The following is an 18,472-nucleotide window of genomic DNA, read 5'->3' on the forward strand; positions in this document are numbered from 1 at the left end:
AGCATGTGCTCAATTGTAAGCACGTGAATTGTCCTATTGAAGTCAATGAAGTGCTTTGTAGGCCCTTTCTACAAGTCAATGGAATTGCTCGTATGTTTAAAGTGAAATGTGCTTTGCTGGATTAAGGCCGGGGCACCTATGACATGCAGGATCAAGCCCTGATGACCTAAGATGAATCCTTACACATTGAAAGGACTTCTTCCGCTTGTTTTTAATCAGATAGCTCAGAAACCTTGCAATGATACCATCTGGAATGGAGAAAAATAATCTTGTGTTTTTCCTTGCACGAATTGAAGAATGAATATAAAGAGGAAAGGACACCATTTCTTCACCCCTTGTTCTGATCATTAGCTATTTACTTAATTTTCAGACAGAGAGACAATCTTCTCCAAAGTACCCCGGGCAAGTCTGGCAGCTTCATTTTCTGGGCTAGAGAATGAAGTCATTTCACATGACATAAAGAAACCATTCACTCTCTCTGTCTCACGTGATTCTTATTCTGCTCTTACTCTTTAGTAATAAGACACTTTCAATGATGTAAAAGTTCATAAATCTGATAGTACAGATAATAAACCCCAGGGTTTAGGTTTAACAAACTGGCACCAGTAGAGTATGAAACATAATGCTGATGGAAACTGTGTGCTGTTCTACCATATTTACATTTATATTAGTGTGGTTCCCTAATATGACAACTCTAAAGAATCATTGACCATCTCTTTCTTCTGACACTAAACAAGAAACTTTATTAGAATAAGGAAAACAATGTTAAACCTAATGCTACTTTTTCTCTGCTTCACTGTAGAGCTTCTGCCTAGAATTTTCCCCAGATCCTCTTGTTTGGCTTCCTACTACAGATTTAAAGAAACAGTGTACATGCACACTGTTGAAAAGCCCTGTACATAAAATAATGTGCGTATACTGTGTGTGTGATACATAAAAATTATCCAGATTAATAAACTAACATAGCTAGAAGTCTCTAAATACTAACTCCTTGGAAAAATGTTTTCTTATATAATAGTGTGCATAATAAAGAAACTAAATGCTTTTTAAAATTTAGATCTCAATACTGTCCCTCGAAGACCTAGTCCAATGGCATTATAAAGCTATTACTTTGGCTTCCATTGTATGTATCACATACCCGTTCTCTGCACTGTAAATTGCTAAGCATGGTAGGCCAGAGATGGGCTCATCCCCTTCACATGTAGCTAAGTTATAGAATCAGAGAACTAGAAGTCTGGCATGGAAAAAGACATTGAGGGTGGGATTTTCAAAAGCCCTCCCTGTTTGGTTTATTTCTGCTCCCACTGACGTGAATCGCAGTTTTACCATTGACTCCAACGAAACAGAGCCCCTTTCCTTTCCAATGCAGGATTTTTCCCTAAAGAGCCAGGATACATTTGCATATGCATCCCAAAATTGGTTTGGCTACCACATCACACTATACACTCATGTCCTGTATTATATCTATTACTGCTCACTGTTATCTCTAGGTGTCTCTCAGCATAAATGCTTTCCAGATTCCACTCTCATTAAACCATTTGTTTCAGATTACTTCCTACAGAAATATTAGCTTGCATTTTTCCAAAATGAATTTCATGACCATGTTTCTATTACCACTAGGCCCTTTTATATCATTTTCCAGCCCTCACTCTTTGCAGTTCCCCCTGCTTAAGACCAGAGTAAAGACTGCAGGATTGGGTTGTAAGTCACATATGCTAACCTGGGTCCTGAGGCTACACAGCCTTACACACATGAGTAATTTTATGCATGTGCAACATTAGTGAAACTGCTCACATGAGTGAGGTTATTCATGTGCAAAAGTCTTTGCAGGATTGGGTGCTTACTTAACGAGCTGTTTACTAGAACACCTAACATGGATGCTTCCCCCACTCCACAACTCAAAAGATGGCCACTTATCTTCACCCTTCATTGATGGTTCTCCAGGCGATCTTCAGTCCTTATGCCATTGCTTATATCAAACCCGATTTGAATTAATTGTAAGCATTTTACGAGACACTATGACGATTTATTAAAATCTAGCTGTGCTATATTTACTGCTTTCCCATCACCCACTCACTTGTACCAGTATTTGCTAACTGGTATTTCCAATGCTCATAACAAAATGATTTTTGCTTTGTTTAGGTTCCAGGACTAGGGATGGAGTTGTTCATGGTGTCACAACAGGTAAGCACACAAGTACATTATTTCAACTGTCTTTTTATCTAAATCGGATGGCTGATTTGTCATAATCTGTTACATGGGTTCTTCATTTTTGCACAGCCTCCACCATAGAGATTAACAGCCTTGTTTGGGCAAGTCTCTTTCTCCTTGAGCGTGGGCAAGGAAGGGCACCAGGTGTCGAATGTGGGAGAGGGTGAAAGGAAATGTATTTGGGGGATATGGGGTGGAGTGGGATGCTTGTGTATCTGTCAGGAGGACTGAGACTCATGCTACCGGATGATTTGGGGGATGAGGGTGTTGTAAAGTGGGTGACGGTTGGCCTGGGGGCTGGGATGAGAGTGCTGATGTTACCTGGGGATTAGGAACTGGGACCAACACAACCAATGGCGGGAGCAGAGGATGCAGAAGCTGGTGGTCAGGAGGTCACAATTAGGGATTGTGCAGAGTGGGAAGGAAAGGCTGTAGGAAAGTAGGGAGCATTTGAAGCATACAGTAGAGATCAATGTCAGCAGTGGTGGAGTGTTTAGGCAATGCTGGAGCTGCTGTGATGTATGCTTTCACCTTGTGCAGATCTACCAAGGCCCCAGAGGAGAATACATCTGGGGTCTGTATCACAGGTGGCACCTCTGCTTTTTGATCCTAGCCATGAACTCTTATTCTCGTACTGTTCTCAAACCTGAATGAGTCACAGGGTTTGAAACTCTTCCATGGCACTAGAGGATATGGAACTGGAGGATGGTTCTCTTTGCACCATTTCAATATATGAAGGGACACAGTAGAATTGAACTCACAGGGCCTGATTCAAAGCCTATGAAAATCAATGGAAAGAGTCCCACAGATTTCATGGGGCTTTGGATTGGGTCCATAATGAAGAGTGGAAGTGATATTTTCCCAATTTTTTTCATATGTCTGTAGAGCTATACCTGTCTGAATTTGTATACAGCAGGTGATCTTGTGTTTGTCTAATCCATTTAATCTATCTGAAACTGGAGCTCTAGCTCTAGCTAGTAGCTGTAGGTAAAGGTGTCTAAGCATTTACATTTTATTGCTCTGTTTTCAACTGCTCAGAACTTTACAAAACTGTCACTTTTTGGCCTGAAATTTACCAAAATTGGCCTCTTCTTGGGGATGATTTTTTTCCCCTAGAAATTTTGAGCAAAAACAGTTCAGCCATTTTTGAGAATAAGGAGAGGGGAAAATAACATTTCTCACATTATTAAAATGATTGTGATTTTATTTTTAAGAAAAATCAGGCCTGGCACTGAAGTAGGCAGGAATAGGAAGCTAAAAACTGGCAGGAAAATTGCCCTTTTGGGAGAAGTGCCTTTAAAAATCGTCATGAAATTTGGTTTGAATTTGTCACAGTTATGAAGATTTGAAAATTGTACTTTGCACATGTACAGTCTATTTCAACAACATTAGCACTTTACAATTTGAAAAATAGGCTTCATGGGGCATGTACATGGCCTTATTAGCTGTACAGTTTAAAAGTCAGTGAATCTGTGCATTGAATTGATTTGAACAATAACAGCTGTGGTAAGGCAAAAATCAGTAAGCAATATGGTGCAATAATCAGTCAGATGCAAAGTCAGTGAAACTCTCTGATATCCACACAGAGCACTTAGGACTTAAGCTTGTAAGCTGTTTGAAAAATCTACATAGTACACTGAATTCCATGCAATTTATCTTCTTTGGAATGATTGTCATGGGGCATATTTACACTGCAGCTGGGTGCATGCCTCCCAATCCTGGCAGATAGACACACACTAGGTCTAAAAATAGCAGTGAGGATGATGTGGCATGGGTGGTGTCATGAGCTAGCCACCTGACTATGGACCCAGGGGTACAGCAGGCTGGTACTTGGGTGGCTAGCCTGTGCCACGAAATCAACACTACTATTCTTAGCATACTATCTCAAGCAGATCTAGGGCATGTCTGTCTATGCATGCTTGTAGGCATGCTTCCAGCTGCAGCATAAACATTCACTTAAAGGCCTGAGAAAATACCCGAGCAAGAATTTCAGAGGTTCTGAAGACCACTGTGAAAGTTAATAGCTCAGGGTATGTCTACACTAGCCACCGGATCGGCTGATAGTGATCGATCTATCGGGAATTGATTTATCGGGTCTAGTGTAGACGCGGATAAATCAATCCCCGATAGCTCTGCCATCGACTCCGGAACTCCACCACGGCGCGGGTACGTCTAAACTACCCGCCCGATCGGCGGGTAGCGATCTATCGATCTATCAGGGATCGATTTATCGCGTGTAGTGTAGACACGATAAATCGATCCCGAATCGCTCTCCCGTCGACTGCTGAACTCCAACTCGGCGAGAGGCGGAAGCAAAGTCAACGGGGGAGCAGTGGCCGTCGATCCCGTGCCGCGAGGACACAAAGTAAGTAATTCTAAGGGTACGTCTACACTATCCGCCAGATCGGCGGGTAGTGATCAATCTATGGGGATCGTGTCTAGTGGAGACGTGATAAAATCGATCCTCGATGGCTCTGCCATCGTCTCCGGAACTCCATGGTGGCGAGAAGCGGAAGCAGAGTCGACGGGGAAGCGGCAGCGGTCGACTTGCTGCCGTCCTCATGGCCAGGTAAATCGACCTAAGATACATCGACTTCAGTACGCTATTCTCGTAGCTGAAGTTGCGTATCTTAGATCGATCCCCTCCGCCCCCACGCAGTGTAGACCAGGCCTCAGATAAGGAATTAGAAAAGAAAGACATTTGGGATAAGACAAAGTCTTTTTCTATTGCCCACTGCCCCACAGAGAAGCCTAGAGGAGATAAATAGCAGTTGATTGACGCTCAACTATACAAAGTCTACATTTTTGAAGAAAAACGTGTTGGGAGGCTTATTTAGCCCTGTTTAACATCATATGCCAAATGAATGGTTGAGGAATAAGCAAGGAGGGTGTTTTAGCAGCTAAACGAAAACTACAGCTAAGCAACCAGCTCTGACAGTGCTGCAAAATTTAGCCTTTGGACACATACTGAGGCATTCTGAGTTGGTACAAGTCCTTGATGTAAGGTTTGCAGCCTGACATCAATCTAAGCTGGCCAGAGCTCAGTTAAGGGTTAACAGGAGGAAGAAAAGGAAACTCCACTTGAACTAGCAGAGGATCTGTGGTGACTTGTGTGTCTGATGTGTGGCGTATCCAGACAACTAGCATGGGCATCCAGAGAAATAAGTGGTGGTGATGATGACCAACTGGATTTGAACTTGAAAAGTCCAAGGACATTTTGTGAACCTATGGAATTTGTGGCAACATTAGAATCTTTTTGTGCAGCAGCCTAGTAGGGATTAAAGCCGCCTATCATAAAGAAAGTAGAAATGATTCATTATGAATCCTGTGAGTACCAGTCTATCTCTGATATTCATGAGAAAGGAGATTCCAGCTGGATGCATTACACGTTTGAGAGGTTTGGGGGGGGGGGGAAATGTTAAATTTTGTTTGTAAGACAAAGAACATGGACAATGATGCAAAACATAAGGGCATCAGTTCCGCTAAATGCTTCTTCAGTGAAAAAAATTGACCATAAAAGGATCATTATGAATTTTAGGCAAACCAGACTAGAACATCATAACTGACTAATGATAGGCCTCATTCAGCTCAGGAAATGGCTGACACTGAGCTGAATGGACAAGGCTTAGGGTTACTGATAGTAATTCCATAATATTTTTGTTTAATTCTGTGCAGTTAAGCTCCAGTAATGGACTTGGGTTGTTGAATGTAAATTAAAAATTTGAAATGGGTAGTAACTTTGTACAATTACAGTGAATAGAGCAAACTTGCTACAAAAGCTGGAGAACACTGCTTCTAAAGTGAAGCAGTATAGTTTCATATGGAGTAAGTGTCTAGAGAACTTGCTCCCTCCAGTACAAACCGGGGAAATTGGGTTTAAGAAATGAACCTTTGGTACCTGAACAATTGGTCTGGAAAGCAAAGATAGTGGGTGAATTCAGATGTGGATTTCATTATAGCTAATGATTGTATAATATATGCTAATAAAGTGTCTTGTAGACCAGTCCATGGAAATTAATCCTGATAAATCATGCTATTTTCATCTAAATGTGTGATTGAAATATTAAATGTGATGAGTTGTGTCACCTTGAATTGCATTGGAATGTTTCATGTAACCCTGTGTTGGAACTAGAGGGGAAGAGATTGACTATTACTTAGCCAATAATTCAGGCAGGCTGCCTTAAGTGGCTTCAGGGTGTACTCTCAACATTAGCTTCACCATGGAGTAATTCTGACTCTCAGGTTCCAGCCAAATAGCTGATACAGCGAATATCTTGATTACCATCAGAAGGCTTGAGGCATTTCATATACATTGTCAGCAGCGACTACTGGGCATAAGATGGTTTGATTTTTATCAGTAATAGGGATGTATTGTTGAGAAATGGCCTGGAGAGGACTGATGTTATAATCAGTCACCACTGGTTGCACTTTTTAGTCAGATTGCCTGTCTTGGAGATCAACTTGAGGGGACTTTGCTCAGCCATGGACTGGCAGCAGCCATGTGATTGTCCATGGTTAATTTGGCTGCACCAGATCTGCAATAACTCCGTGGGGCTTTTAGACGTGTAGAATAAAGCTGTACAATGTGGCCATGGATATTTGGCACTATGGACCCTCGCTGTCTAAGTGTGCTGTTGCTGTATTACTGTGGGGGCTGATAGCTTAACAAGACTGCTACATAGAGTCTAAATTACTACATAGAGTTTTACATAGGATATGGTTTGATCAACCTGATTAAATTAATTTGATATTAATCCACTTCATTTTAATTTGATGAACAAATCAAATAAACTTTTGTTATTTAGTATAGATAGTAAAATGATATCAAACGGAAACTTGTGTGGTTTGGATGGTTCTTCCTTAGAGTTAGGGTCCCTGAGGAGTTCCAGGGTAATAAAAGAGAGAACTCTTTGATGCACCTAGTGGTGGTGCATAGAACTGCCTTGTAGTCCATATAACTGGTGCCTGAGCAGGAATCTTGGTTTTTGAGGGAAAATTGACTTCTGTATTACCCATTTCTTTCAATAAGCAACACGGGCTCCAGAAATTGTGAGGGCTTGGAATAGACAATATGAGCCCATCAACTTAAAGGATGACCAGTTCCCTGTAATCATATCAATACTCCTTACAAGCAGACAAGAGGAAACACTCGCTCAGTCTTTCTCTGCTTTTAGCAGAGGCGGGGGTGTGCACTTTGACATCTTCTCCACAACTGCAGTTTGCTGCACTTATATGAAGAGATCTGAGAGATCATTGTCTCAGCACCTCTAGCACCTGGTCTTATGCCAAAGGATGGGCCTCTGTGACTCAGTGAGAGACACCTAACCTGCTTAGGTGCTTTTGAAAATCCCACTTGATACTTAGCAGCATCTTCAGGCACATTTGTAAATCCGCACTAAGTGACTTTTAAAATTCGGCTTAAGGCTCACATACATGCTTTTGAAATTTTTACACCTGAATATTAGCTAAAAGCTATTCTTGGCAAACCCAGTATAATACTAACCTTGTATTTCTGGGAGTGAACACGCTTTGGGTGGCATGCTTTACTCACGCTCTGCAGAAATCAGCTCTGCTTATTGTTTTGAGATGGAAGCACTTTCAAATGAACATTTGTCTCTGGAGAAAGCAGCTTTCCCCAGGAAAGCTATTCAGCAGCCTCTTATGATTGTCGAGTTCTGTATCCCAGCCCAGACTAATGATTTGGCAATGGTGTCTGAGGTAGTAAGAGAGAAACTGGCAGATGGGGTATTCTCAAGCCTTCAATTGTGTGCACGGAGGCAGGCGCACATCAGGTTCAATGCTCAGCGTTATCATTTTCTTTTGCAATGTGTTTTATTCTTCTCCCTCTAAGCCAGCAAGATGCAATTATGCTGTGCATTTCTGTTGGTTTGTCTTCCTGTTTCTTTACATACACTAGGTGCTATTAAATATGGACCTAATGCAACAATTTCTCCTGTAGATTGTAACAACAAGCTGTTTATATTGTTCCACAGTAAACAGTAAATCTCTTTAATGGCACCTATTGTGTGTCTTCTGTCAGGTTAACCTTGATACTCTATAGTGAACTCTGTAGCTACTCTTCTGGTTCCCATCTTTATTATGTGTGTGTATATATATCTCCTCAATATGTGTCCATTATATGCATCCGAAGAAGTGGGATGTAGCCCACAAAAGCTTATGCTCAAATAAATTTGTTAGTCTCTAAGGTGCCACAAGTACTCCTGTTCTTTTTGCGGATACAGACTAGCACGGCTGCTACTCTGAAACCCATCTTTATTATATATTTTATGATTATATTACTAAACCCAGTGACAGCAGTCAGATTCGTTGTCCCTTTTCCTTGTTTGCATGCATGTATTAAACCTTTCCTGAAGAGAAATGCATCCCTTTTCAGGAAAAGAAAACATACGCCCAGAGAGAAGGCTTTCTCTATACACTGTAACATTAGTGACTATAGTCAGTAGGTAATCACCCTTGGTATATATCAACTGTTGTCACCTCAATGTAACCTAAGAAATGTGGTTTTAATAATGGCATTGTGTACGAGCCATTGTATATCACAACTGCATTAGTACATCTGTGGGGCCCCAAACTTCAGTGTATTTTTCCTTGTTTTGTCAGTGATACAGAATTAACTGGGCGGATCTTTAAATAGTGTAAATCTGCAAATCAAAATTTGATTGAAGTCAATGCAGCTATGCTAATAGTTCTATTGAAAACAATGGAGCTATGTTAGTCAACAACAGCTGAGAATTTCGCCTCTTGTCTTTATCAGTGCTCCTGTTTTTGACTAGAAGTGGTTGAAGTTTTTAAAAACGTTTTTTTCAAAAAGTGCTTGTTTTTATAAAAATGCTAATGAAAAACATTAGACTTTTGAATAAAAATCAACACAACTGAAAAATCAAATCTGTTTATTGAGGTTTTGTTTAGTTGGTTTTGGATTGTGGTCCTCACCCACTTTTTTCACCTTTCCTGCCTCTCCCCCACCCCCATTTTGCCACTGGAAGGAGGAAAAAGGGGGAGGAGGGGGACAAATAACAAAAGCCTTTAAAATTTGTTCAGTTTTTAATTTCTTTATTCAAAAATGGAAAACTTCACAATTTTTGTGATTCTTTTTAAATGAAACATTTTCGGACACGTTTTCCAAATATACTCACCATTTTTAACCAGCTCTGCTTTTGACAATTCTTTAACCCATTCTAAATAATCCGGAGAGCAAACAGCTAATTAGTTCAGGGCAGAGAAAGTTCACTCAGAACTGTAAAAAGTTCTCTGGGCATGCACAGGTCCCTGCTTTGGCTGGAGTCTCTGGCTGGTTCCTCTCTGCCTTTTCCCCCCCAAGGCTACATGTACAACATTGTGGTCCTGATTCATGGCTGGGGCTCCTAGGTACTACTGCAATACAAATAATAACCATTACAAAATACTAACAGTCTGAAGTTCAGCTTCCCCCTTCTATTTTACTTCCACTGTCAGTGGGTATGACAAAGAGTTAAGAACATAAGAATGGCCTACTGGGTCAGACCAAAGGTCCATACAGCCCAGTATCCTGTCTATCGACAGTGACCAATGCCAGGTGTCCCAGAGGGAGTGAACCTAACAGGTAATGATCAAGTGATCTCTCTCCTGCCATCCATCTCCACCCTCTGACAAACAGAGGCTAGGGACACCATTCCTTACCCATCCTGGCTAATAGCCATTAATGGACTTAACCTCCATGAATTTATCCAGTTCTCTTTTAAACCCTGTTATAGTCCTAGCCTTCACAACCTCCTCAGGCAAGGAGTTCCACAAATTGACTGTGCTCTGTGTGAAGAAGAACTTCCTTTTATTTGTTTAAAACCTGCTTCCCATTAATTTCATTTGGTGGCCCCTAGTTCTTATATTATGGGAACAAGTAAATAACTTTTCCTTATTCACTTTCTCTACACAACTCATGATTTTACATACCTCTATCATATCCCCCCTTAGTCTCCTCTTTTCCAAGCTGAAAAGTCCTAGCCTCTTTAATCTCTCCTCATATGGGACCCGTTCCAACCCCCTAATCATTTTAGTTGCCCTTCTCTGAACCTTTTCTAATGCCAATATATATTTTTTGAGATAAGGAGACCACATCTGTATGCAGTATTTAAGATGTGGGCGTACGATGGATTTATATAAGGGCAATAAGATATTCTCTGTTTTATTCTCTATCCCTTTTTAAATGATTCCTAACATCCTGTTTGCTTTTTTGATTGCCGCTGCACACTGCGTGGACGTCTTCAGAGAACTATCCACGATGACTCCAAGATTGCTTTCCTGATTAGTTGTAGCTAAATTAGCCCCCATCATATTGTATGTATAGTTGGGGTTATTTTTTGCAGTGTGCATTATTTTACATTTATCCACATTAAATTTCATTTGCCATTTTGTTGCCCAATCACTTAGTTTTGTGCGATCTTTTTGAAGTTCTTCACAGTATGCTTCATTTGCATATACTTCCTGCAAGCTGTCCTTTATTACCTAACTTGTTAATAAAATTTTCTAATGGGGACATTTGTTTGTTTGTTTTCCCCCCAGCTATTGTCTGTTGATGTTGTATAATCGCTCATAGTAATCTGTAGAATGAGCCATTTGATACCGGAAGCTGAAATTCTTTCCATAAGAAATTGAAGGAATCTAATTGCTGGAAAGAAATGAACATTTCCAAAAGAAGAGCAGTGAGTTTGTGCACCACTTGGGTACAGCTAGATCTGATTTCTGTTATTTTACTAGTAAAATTGTGGGTGTGGATACATCTTGTGGGCCAGATTTTCAGAAGAGTTTAGAGACCGTTTGGACACCGAAATAAACGGTCAGATAGATTTTCCAAGAGAAGCCGCCGCATTAGATGCTGATCACTTTTGAAAGTCTGACCCTTGTTTAGGTGACTAAGTGGGAGATGAGCTCTTTTGAAAATCTGGACCTGTATCTTTAAAGCATGGAGTCATATGGTCCTAATCCTGCTTTCTAGATTGACTTCACTACAGTGAAAGCTGCTGGTGTGGGAGAACCTTTGGGAGTGAATGACCAGAAAGATCACTGTAAGATTCCACCAGGCAGAATGGAGAACTATTGATGTGTATGTAGGGTAATTGTATTGCCGTCTCCCTAGAGCCATGGGTCTGGCCACTAGTTCAGTTTGCTCTGATAGCTTTGGTTTGGTTTGTATTTATTTTTTGTGTGACATGGGCTTAAAACCCCACATTGGAGTAAAGATACATATAAACCTTTGTCTGAGAACGAGGTCTTCAGAATGTTACTCACAGGCTGAGAAACAATGACTCCTGTTTATTAAGAAAATATTTTTTTAAAAATCCTGAGAAATTAATAACTGGAATTTGACTAGTTTACTGAATTGTTTGTGATTTGCAGTAACATACAGTCAGTGTGTTCTGTGAACTATCAAAATGTGGTTTTTGCATTGCATTGAACGTAAATGTTATGAAATGTAGATGGGCATAATAAAGGGCCTTCTGCTAATAACCTCTGTCCCACACAGTACAACCTGATAACTAAATGAATGAATGAATGTGGTCAGTAAAGCCTTACCAAGCAACAACAGTTGTGCCACAAATAGATCCTTAATTCTAGTTGTGCTACCACTATTTGTATGATCAAATGATGATGTTTCATTGCTTATGATTCACTTGGGATGTACAGAAATTGTAATGGTCTCACTGTCTATCCATTGGTACTGCATTGTCGGCTTCTGTATTAATAAGCCACTTTATCCTCTCATTCCCTGACTAACCTTCATCTCCCAGTACTGTAATATATTGTTAATCTCTTGCTTTTCTACAGTGGCTGAGAAAACCAAAGAACAAGTGTCTAATGTCGGGGGAGCTGTGGTGACGGGAGTGACGGCAGTAGCGCAGAAGACAGTGGAAGGAGCAGGCAATATTGCTGCAGCCACTGGCTTAGTCAAGAAGGATCAGTTGGCCAAACAGGTTTGTGTTAGTTACCAGATTTTTATTTTTGAAGGTTAGGAAGTGACCAAATCAATGGGGCCTCTGTGAATCCACCAATGTAAAGGACCTGGGTGGTGGTGGTAGCTGGCTGCAGGTGTGTACGTCTGTCTCTTGATCTGGTGAGGGGTATTTATGTAATGAGGTTGACACTGCTACATGAATGAGAAATGAAGAAGCAAAGGGCTTGAGGAAGTTAGGAGCTTCAATGGGAGTTGAGCTGGTATCTCCTTTCTGGTTTCTTTGAAAATCTCAGCCTACAAAACATTAAAGTGTACATTAAGGATGGTCCTGAATGCCTTCTGATGGGTCCAATTAGAATGCTGGAACTGTATGTCATGGCTGCCATTTTGGGGATTGAACAAGTGACCTCCAGAGCTAAAAGCATAACCTCAGAGGGTCTCAAACTGGGGGTTGGGACCCCTGAGGGGGTTGCGAGGTTATTACATGGGGGGTTGCGAGCTGTCAGCCTCCACCCCAAACCCCGCTTTGCCTCCAGCATTTATAATAGTGTTAAATATATAAAAAAGTGCTTTTAATTTATAAGGGGGGGTCGCACTCAGAGGCTTGCTATGTGAAAGGGGTCACTAGTACAAAAGTTTAAGAACCATTGCATAAGCTACTACAGCTTGAGTTCAAGGGCGAACTCATATCCTCTGTGGATTGGGCACAGAAGGAGCAGTGTAACATACGTTCACCGGTTAATTACATTGGCATACTCAAACATTAAGAAAGTTTTTGATCCAAATCTAAATTTTGCAGCAGACTGCTACCTCCGTACCTATAATAAGATGAACTCAAAGCTGCCTCGAACTTCTCTGACCTCTGCAGGTCAGATTCTTTTCTAGCGTGTTGTGTAAAAATAATTGCAGTTATTTTTGTTTCAGCCCAGAGGCTGCCATTATCAGTTGTCCTATACCACCAGTTCCCATATTTTGGTATCTGATACTGTCATTATATTTCTGTACTTACACCAGAGAAAAAGTATGGTCTCAGATATCAAAGCGTGGTAACTGTTGGTAGATGATGACTTCTTAATGACTATCATTGTGTATATTGATCTCTTGGGACAAAAACAACCAAAAGACAGAAGTAAAACAACTCATGTTATGTATTATGCACAAATATTTTTAAAGTGATAGAAAAATAGGAGAATGTAAAGAAAAAAGCATTTGCAAAAGAATGGATTTTAAATGTAGGGCGTTACGCTGCACTTAGACTGAATAAATTGCTGTGTAATTTTTTTCCCATTTAATAGCAAGATAAGCTGTTAAAACTGAATTCTTTCCAGTAGCTCTTCTATATCCTTACTATCTGTTTTAAGACAGACAGAAATGCACTTTAACGAGTCTCTTTATTGTTTTAGAAAAAGAAGAATTACACTGCGAGTGGGCATTTGTTGCATAGGAGTAGGTTGGTCTCAAAACATCACATTAGTGGTTTTGTTAGTTTTTTCAAGCAATTTTCATGTTTTATTTTTCATCCTTTTAAATTCAAATGTAAAGAAAATGCTGCCAAAATGTGTCCCAGGTGCTTTCTACAAGCTATTTTGTAGCATTTAGAAAATTAAATACCTAATGAACTATCAGGGGAATGAGATGAGTGAAAAGTTATAGAGCCCACACCCTTATTTTCTGCTAAGTTTTGTTGTATCTCTTCAGTGGCTTTACAGAGAGAATTGCATTCTTTGCTGTTGGGTAGCTCTTGGAACTTGGAAGCATTCTATGCAGTGTCATAGGCATCAATTTTATGACCATATATGATTACCGTTTCATTCTTAGCTACTCCTAATGTTTGTGATTCCTGACTTTTAAAATTATAACTTTAACATTACATTAATCTACAGTTATATTTCTTCCTTGTATTTTTTTTAAGAAAAGCACTATTCTGTACTGATTTTACTGTCTAATCCTACTTTGTATAGTGAAAAACTTATATAGCTATGAAACTCATTAGCAATAACAGAATAAAATCCCATCCATAGAACCAAAGAACATCTGTAGTGTATATTTATATTATTCCACAATCCTATAAATAGCATAATAAATTCTAAGTGTAGTTGAGATTTTGTACTTTGAATGTGAGAACCAATTTTTCTATTTCTTACACTGTCATTATTTATCCATTCCTATTTATTTAGGCTGAGGTTGTCAAAGCCCTCTGGGCCTCTTTGACCACCCACCCCATTAGCATTCAAATCTCTTAGGTAGCTTTGAGAATTTCTGCCTTATTGTTTTCGCAGAAGAGGAGCAACCATCTAGAACATAGCAAGTTACAAAGTTCAGCTGTTTAAAATATTTTTATAGCAATGTAGGGTGGGGGCTTCTCCTGTGTATAATACAAAAATGAGTGAATGGATTTTGCTCAAATTTGCCAGGTAAATTTAGATTTGGGCTGAGGACAAGAATGGAACATTTCAGCGAAAACTGAATATTTTTCAAATAGCACATGTCTGAGCATATGAAATTGGGGTGTACATTGGACATTTGGATGTAACTTGAAGTAGCATGTGTGTGTGTGTGTGTGTGTATGTGTATATATATATATATATATATGTCCTGTGCCAGTTAAGTGGGTTATAACCCCTGTTTGGTGCTCAGTCCATAGCGAGTAAGAACTTTCTACTCTTACTAGTAAACTAACTCCTTTAGCTCAATTGTTAGAAGTCTGTGCCTTTGTGTCCCAAGCTTCTCTCCTCATGGATGACTGATAATCAGGGATGTTACAAAACAAATGATCTAATATCCCTGTGTGCAACGTCCGAGCTTGCATATTGCTCTCACAATTTTGTAAAGCTCGAAATTAAACCATATTAATTGGAATTGGACAGAAAGAGGGTAATGAGCTGGGGTTCCTTTGCACACTTGAATCCAGGATGTTTGCTAGTGTGGTGTCACCTTCTGAGTTTGCTTCCAACTTTGTGATAAATTGTGTCTCCCAGTTCATGTTGCCTAAGCGCTTAGGCACAGATTCTGCAGATGACAGCATGTGAGCAAACTGATATAGGCTCAGAGGGACCCCATGTGAGCACGGCACTATGCCCACACATTTTCAATTGCAGGATCAGGGCCAATGAGACTGATGTGATCAGCTCTCTATAAATACCTGACTGCAGGACTAAAACCAATAGACACTAATATCTGTTTCATGTGACTGCTCTCTGAGGTTAGGAAGGGTTTTTGTTTTTGATGATCTTGAAGTATAAAGCAGGATAGAAATGAAATATCTCTGCATTACCAAGTCCCTCTTATTTGAACTGTTTGGACTTGATTCCCTCAAGATTTACAGTAGCACTTGTGAAGGATTATATCACTGATTAACCATTTCACTAGTTAAGTTATCGCTGGCATTATTCTCATGAGTGAACAGCAGTTTAGTTGTGCCTTTCAAATTCCTTGTTAGGGAGAGGGATCATAGGCCTAACGGAATGTATGTGTGTTCATATGTAGCTGCAAGACTACTTGTGGTATAGAAACTCTGGTCAGATGCCTGGGGAAATGCTTTCTGTGTGGGCTACATCCATCTGAAGGTGCTAATATTAATAATTAATAATACTTCCGTTCCTTCTAAGAAGTTAAAAACTGGCTGTGTATCATTCTACATGGTCTGGGAACATGAGAAGTACTGTTAGTGCTCTAACTGGAGACCAGACCGGAAGGCTTCTGTTACCATGAACTGCAGCCCAAATTCTAACACTATATACCCAGGCAAACCTTGACTGGGAAGTGGTTAGGTGACAAATCAAACTATGGTTGACAGGGCTGATTTGTTTATTGGCAGTTTCAGTGCTGCCTATGTGTTTTATGATTTGGAAGGAATTTACTTGTGGACAACAAAGCAAGAAGTGTCACACTTTATATTAAGTTCATAAATAATTTTAAAGGGTTAGAAAATTATTAGAAAATGTTTTAATAAATGGTTAAACAATTCCTATAGACGGTTATACAGTCAAAAAGGTCAGTAGGTTGCTTATAATCATTGCCTATTGCCATCCACGTGTATATCATCTATAACACATATTACTCATGTAAAGTGAGAATGAGAAATCAAGATGCTGAGTTACTGAGTTCTATGTTTGGCTTCAACTTTTGTTTGGTTCCCCCATCTGTGTGCTGTATGAGTCATGTTTGGTAATAACTCTTAATCTCATAATGATCAAGGAGAAAAATGGAGAAAATAAGATAATTATATTCACAGTAAGAGAATATGCTTTCCCTGTGTAGAGAAAGCCATCCAATAAATCCCTTGGGTGTCTGTTTGCTTCAGTACACACCGCATGTAGCTCCCATTAGCATCAAGGGGAGTTAAAGAAGGAGTACCATGGAGAGAACACACTAAAGTTGTGGTTTTTAACTCGGCTGATGTTACAGCTCATAAACAAATCTCAGGTGCATTTTATCTCTAGTAAAAGTAGTGATGATTATTTATGTTGTGATTGTATCCAAAGGCCCTATTCAAGATCAAGACTCACGCTAGGCGCAGCATAAACATATGTTTAGACATGGTCCCTGCCCTGAAAAGCTTATTGTGTAATTAAATAGACTTGCATGCCTTCTCCTGAAGGTCTTTAGTTTTTTATATCTGATCGCTTGTAAATCCCACTGTAGAACAAAAAAGGCTTTCCACTTTCAACAGTGACTCTGAAGTGGCAGGCGGAATTGTGCTTGTGAGTCTATAAATACAGTATGTGGGGCTGGGTGATATAGCTCATCAGTGTAATTACCATGCTTTCACTGGGGAAAAAATCCTTATGTGAGGATTTTGTTGACTTCAATGTTAAATAATTCTTTCCTACAGGAAACGTTATTAAACTAAAAGCCCTTATTAGTATATATTGCACATGAAAATGAATACAAAAGCATAAAAACTGTAGGAATTTTGCGAGTTCCCTTTCCTTTTTTCCTCCTGATATAATATGGCCATCGTTCTCTGGATTCTTCAGAAGACTTTAATCATTGTTCCACATGGCTGTTCAGTGAAGGGGGACGATTAGACCAGCTGAAGAACACAGCATAAAAGCTACTGTAATTCAGCTGCCTATGTTTGTTCACTTCTCATGGTCAACCAACTTTTTCCATGTACCTGCTGACTTTAACCAGTTCCAACATCTCTTTTTGGGGTCACCTTGACCAAATGACTCTACACATGGATCTTTGTTCCCCCTGTGTGCAGGGGAGGCATTGTGCCCAATAAGAGGTTGTGGCTAAAGTACCACAATAGAGTCTTATGTGTGGAATGTTCCTTTTAATATTGATGAGACAGGAATAACTTTAACTTGAATTAAGCCAACGGGCACCATAATGAGTTCCATGTACTTATTATTTGTACACTTGGGCTGAATTCCAATTCTAATGGGCATTAGGTATCAACATCCCTTAAATGGCTTGGGCTTAATTTTTCATTGATGGAATGTTTGTTTTTCTTTTTCTTTCTCCTTTCTGTTAAACACACATTTTAAAAAATTGGGTGATGCATCATCTTTAAAGATTTCATCATCCCATAATGTGAACTAGGGCTTTTGGGTATTCCTTCAAATGTACTAATTAGCACTCCTGTAGCTGGAAGAAACAATAACTAGGTACACAGGATGATTTTAATCTCATTTAAAATGGATAGAAAATGCCAAAAACTGATCAGCCAACTCTTCCATGCATTCATGTCTGCTGATGATGTCAAGTAGTTTAGGCTCAAAATTTGACCTACAGTAAAGTTATTATCTCGGGGAAACTGCCTCGAAATTTGAAATGTCGAATTTTAAAAAACCAAAACAAAATCCCTGTGTATATATTATCACTACAGTAGAACCCCAGAGTTACAAACACACGGTTATGAACTGACCAGTCAACCACACACCTCATTTGGAACCGGAAGTACACAATCAGGAAGCGGCAGAGAACTGCCCCCCCCCCCAAAATAAAAGCAAATACAGTACAGTACGGTGTTACATAAAACAAAGGGAAAGCAGCATTTTTCTTCTGCATGGTAAACTTTCAAGGCTGTATTAAGTTAATGTTCAGTTGTACATTTTTGAAAGAAGAAACACTGAACAAAACGTTATGGAACAAACATTTCAGAGTTATGAACAACCTCCATTCCCGAGGTGTTCATAACTCTGAGGCTCTACTGCAGTTCTCCTCAACACTATATAGAATATAAATTACTCATTTATGCCCTGTTCCGAAGCCCATTGAGGTCAATGGAGTGATGCCCATTGATTTCAGTGGTAATTCGATATCTCCTAAATATAAGTAGAAAATATGAGGTGGAATTTTTCT

The 18,472-nt window shown here is 39.7% G+C and overlaps 1 protein-coding gene across 4 annotated transcripts in view; it reads left to right on the plus strand.

Moving 5' to 3' along the window:
* SNCA (synuclein alpha) overlaps window positions 1–18,472 on the plus strand; it is a 126,891-nt gene that overhangs the window by 40,022 nt on the left and 68,397 nt on the right. For all 4 annotated transcript variants that reach the window (XM_065596118.1, XM_005291996.5, XM_065596117.1 and 1 more), the window contains 2 exons: window positions 2,143–2,184; window positions 12,034–12,179. In XM_065596118.1, the coding sequence (XP_065452190.1) occupies window positions 2,143–2,184; window positions 12,034–12,179 (188 nt within the window). The remainder of the gene's footprint in view (window positions 1–2,142; window positions 2,185–12,033; window positions 12,180–18,472) is intronic.

The sequence above is a fragment of the Chrysemys picta genome, chromosome 5 (assembly GCF_011386835.1).
Source record: "Chrysemys picta bellii isolate R12L10 chromosome 5, ASM1138683v2, whole genome shotgun sequence".
NCBI classification, from domain to species: domain Eukaryota; kingdom Metazoa; phylum Chordata; order Testudines; family Emydidae; genus Chrysemys; species Chrysemys picta.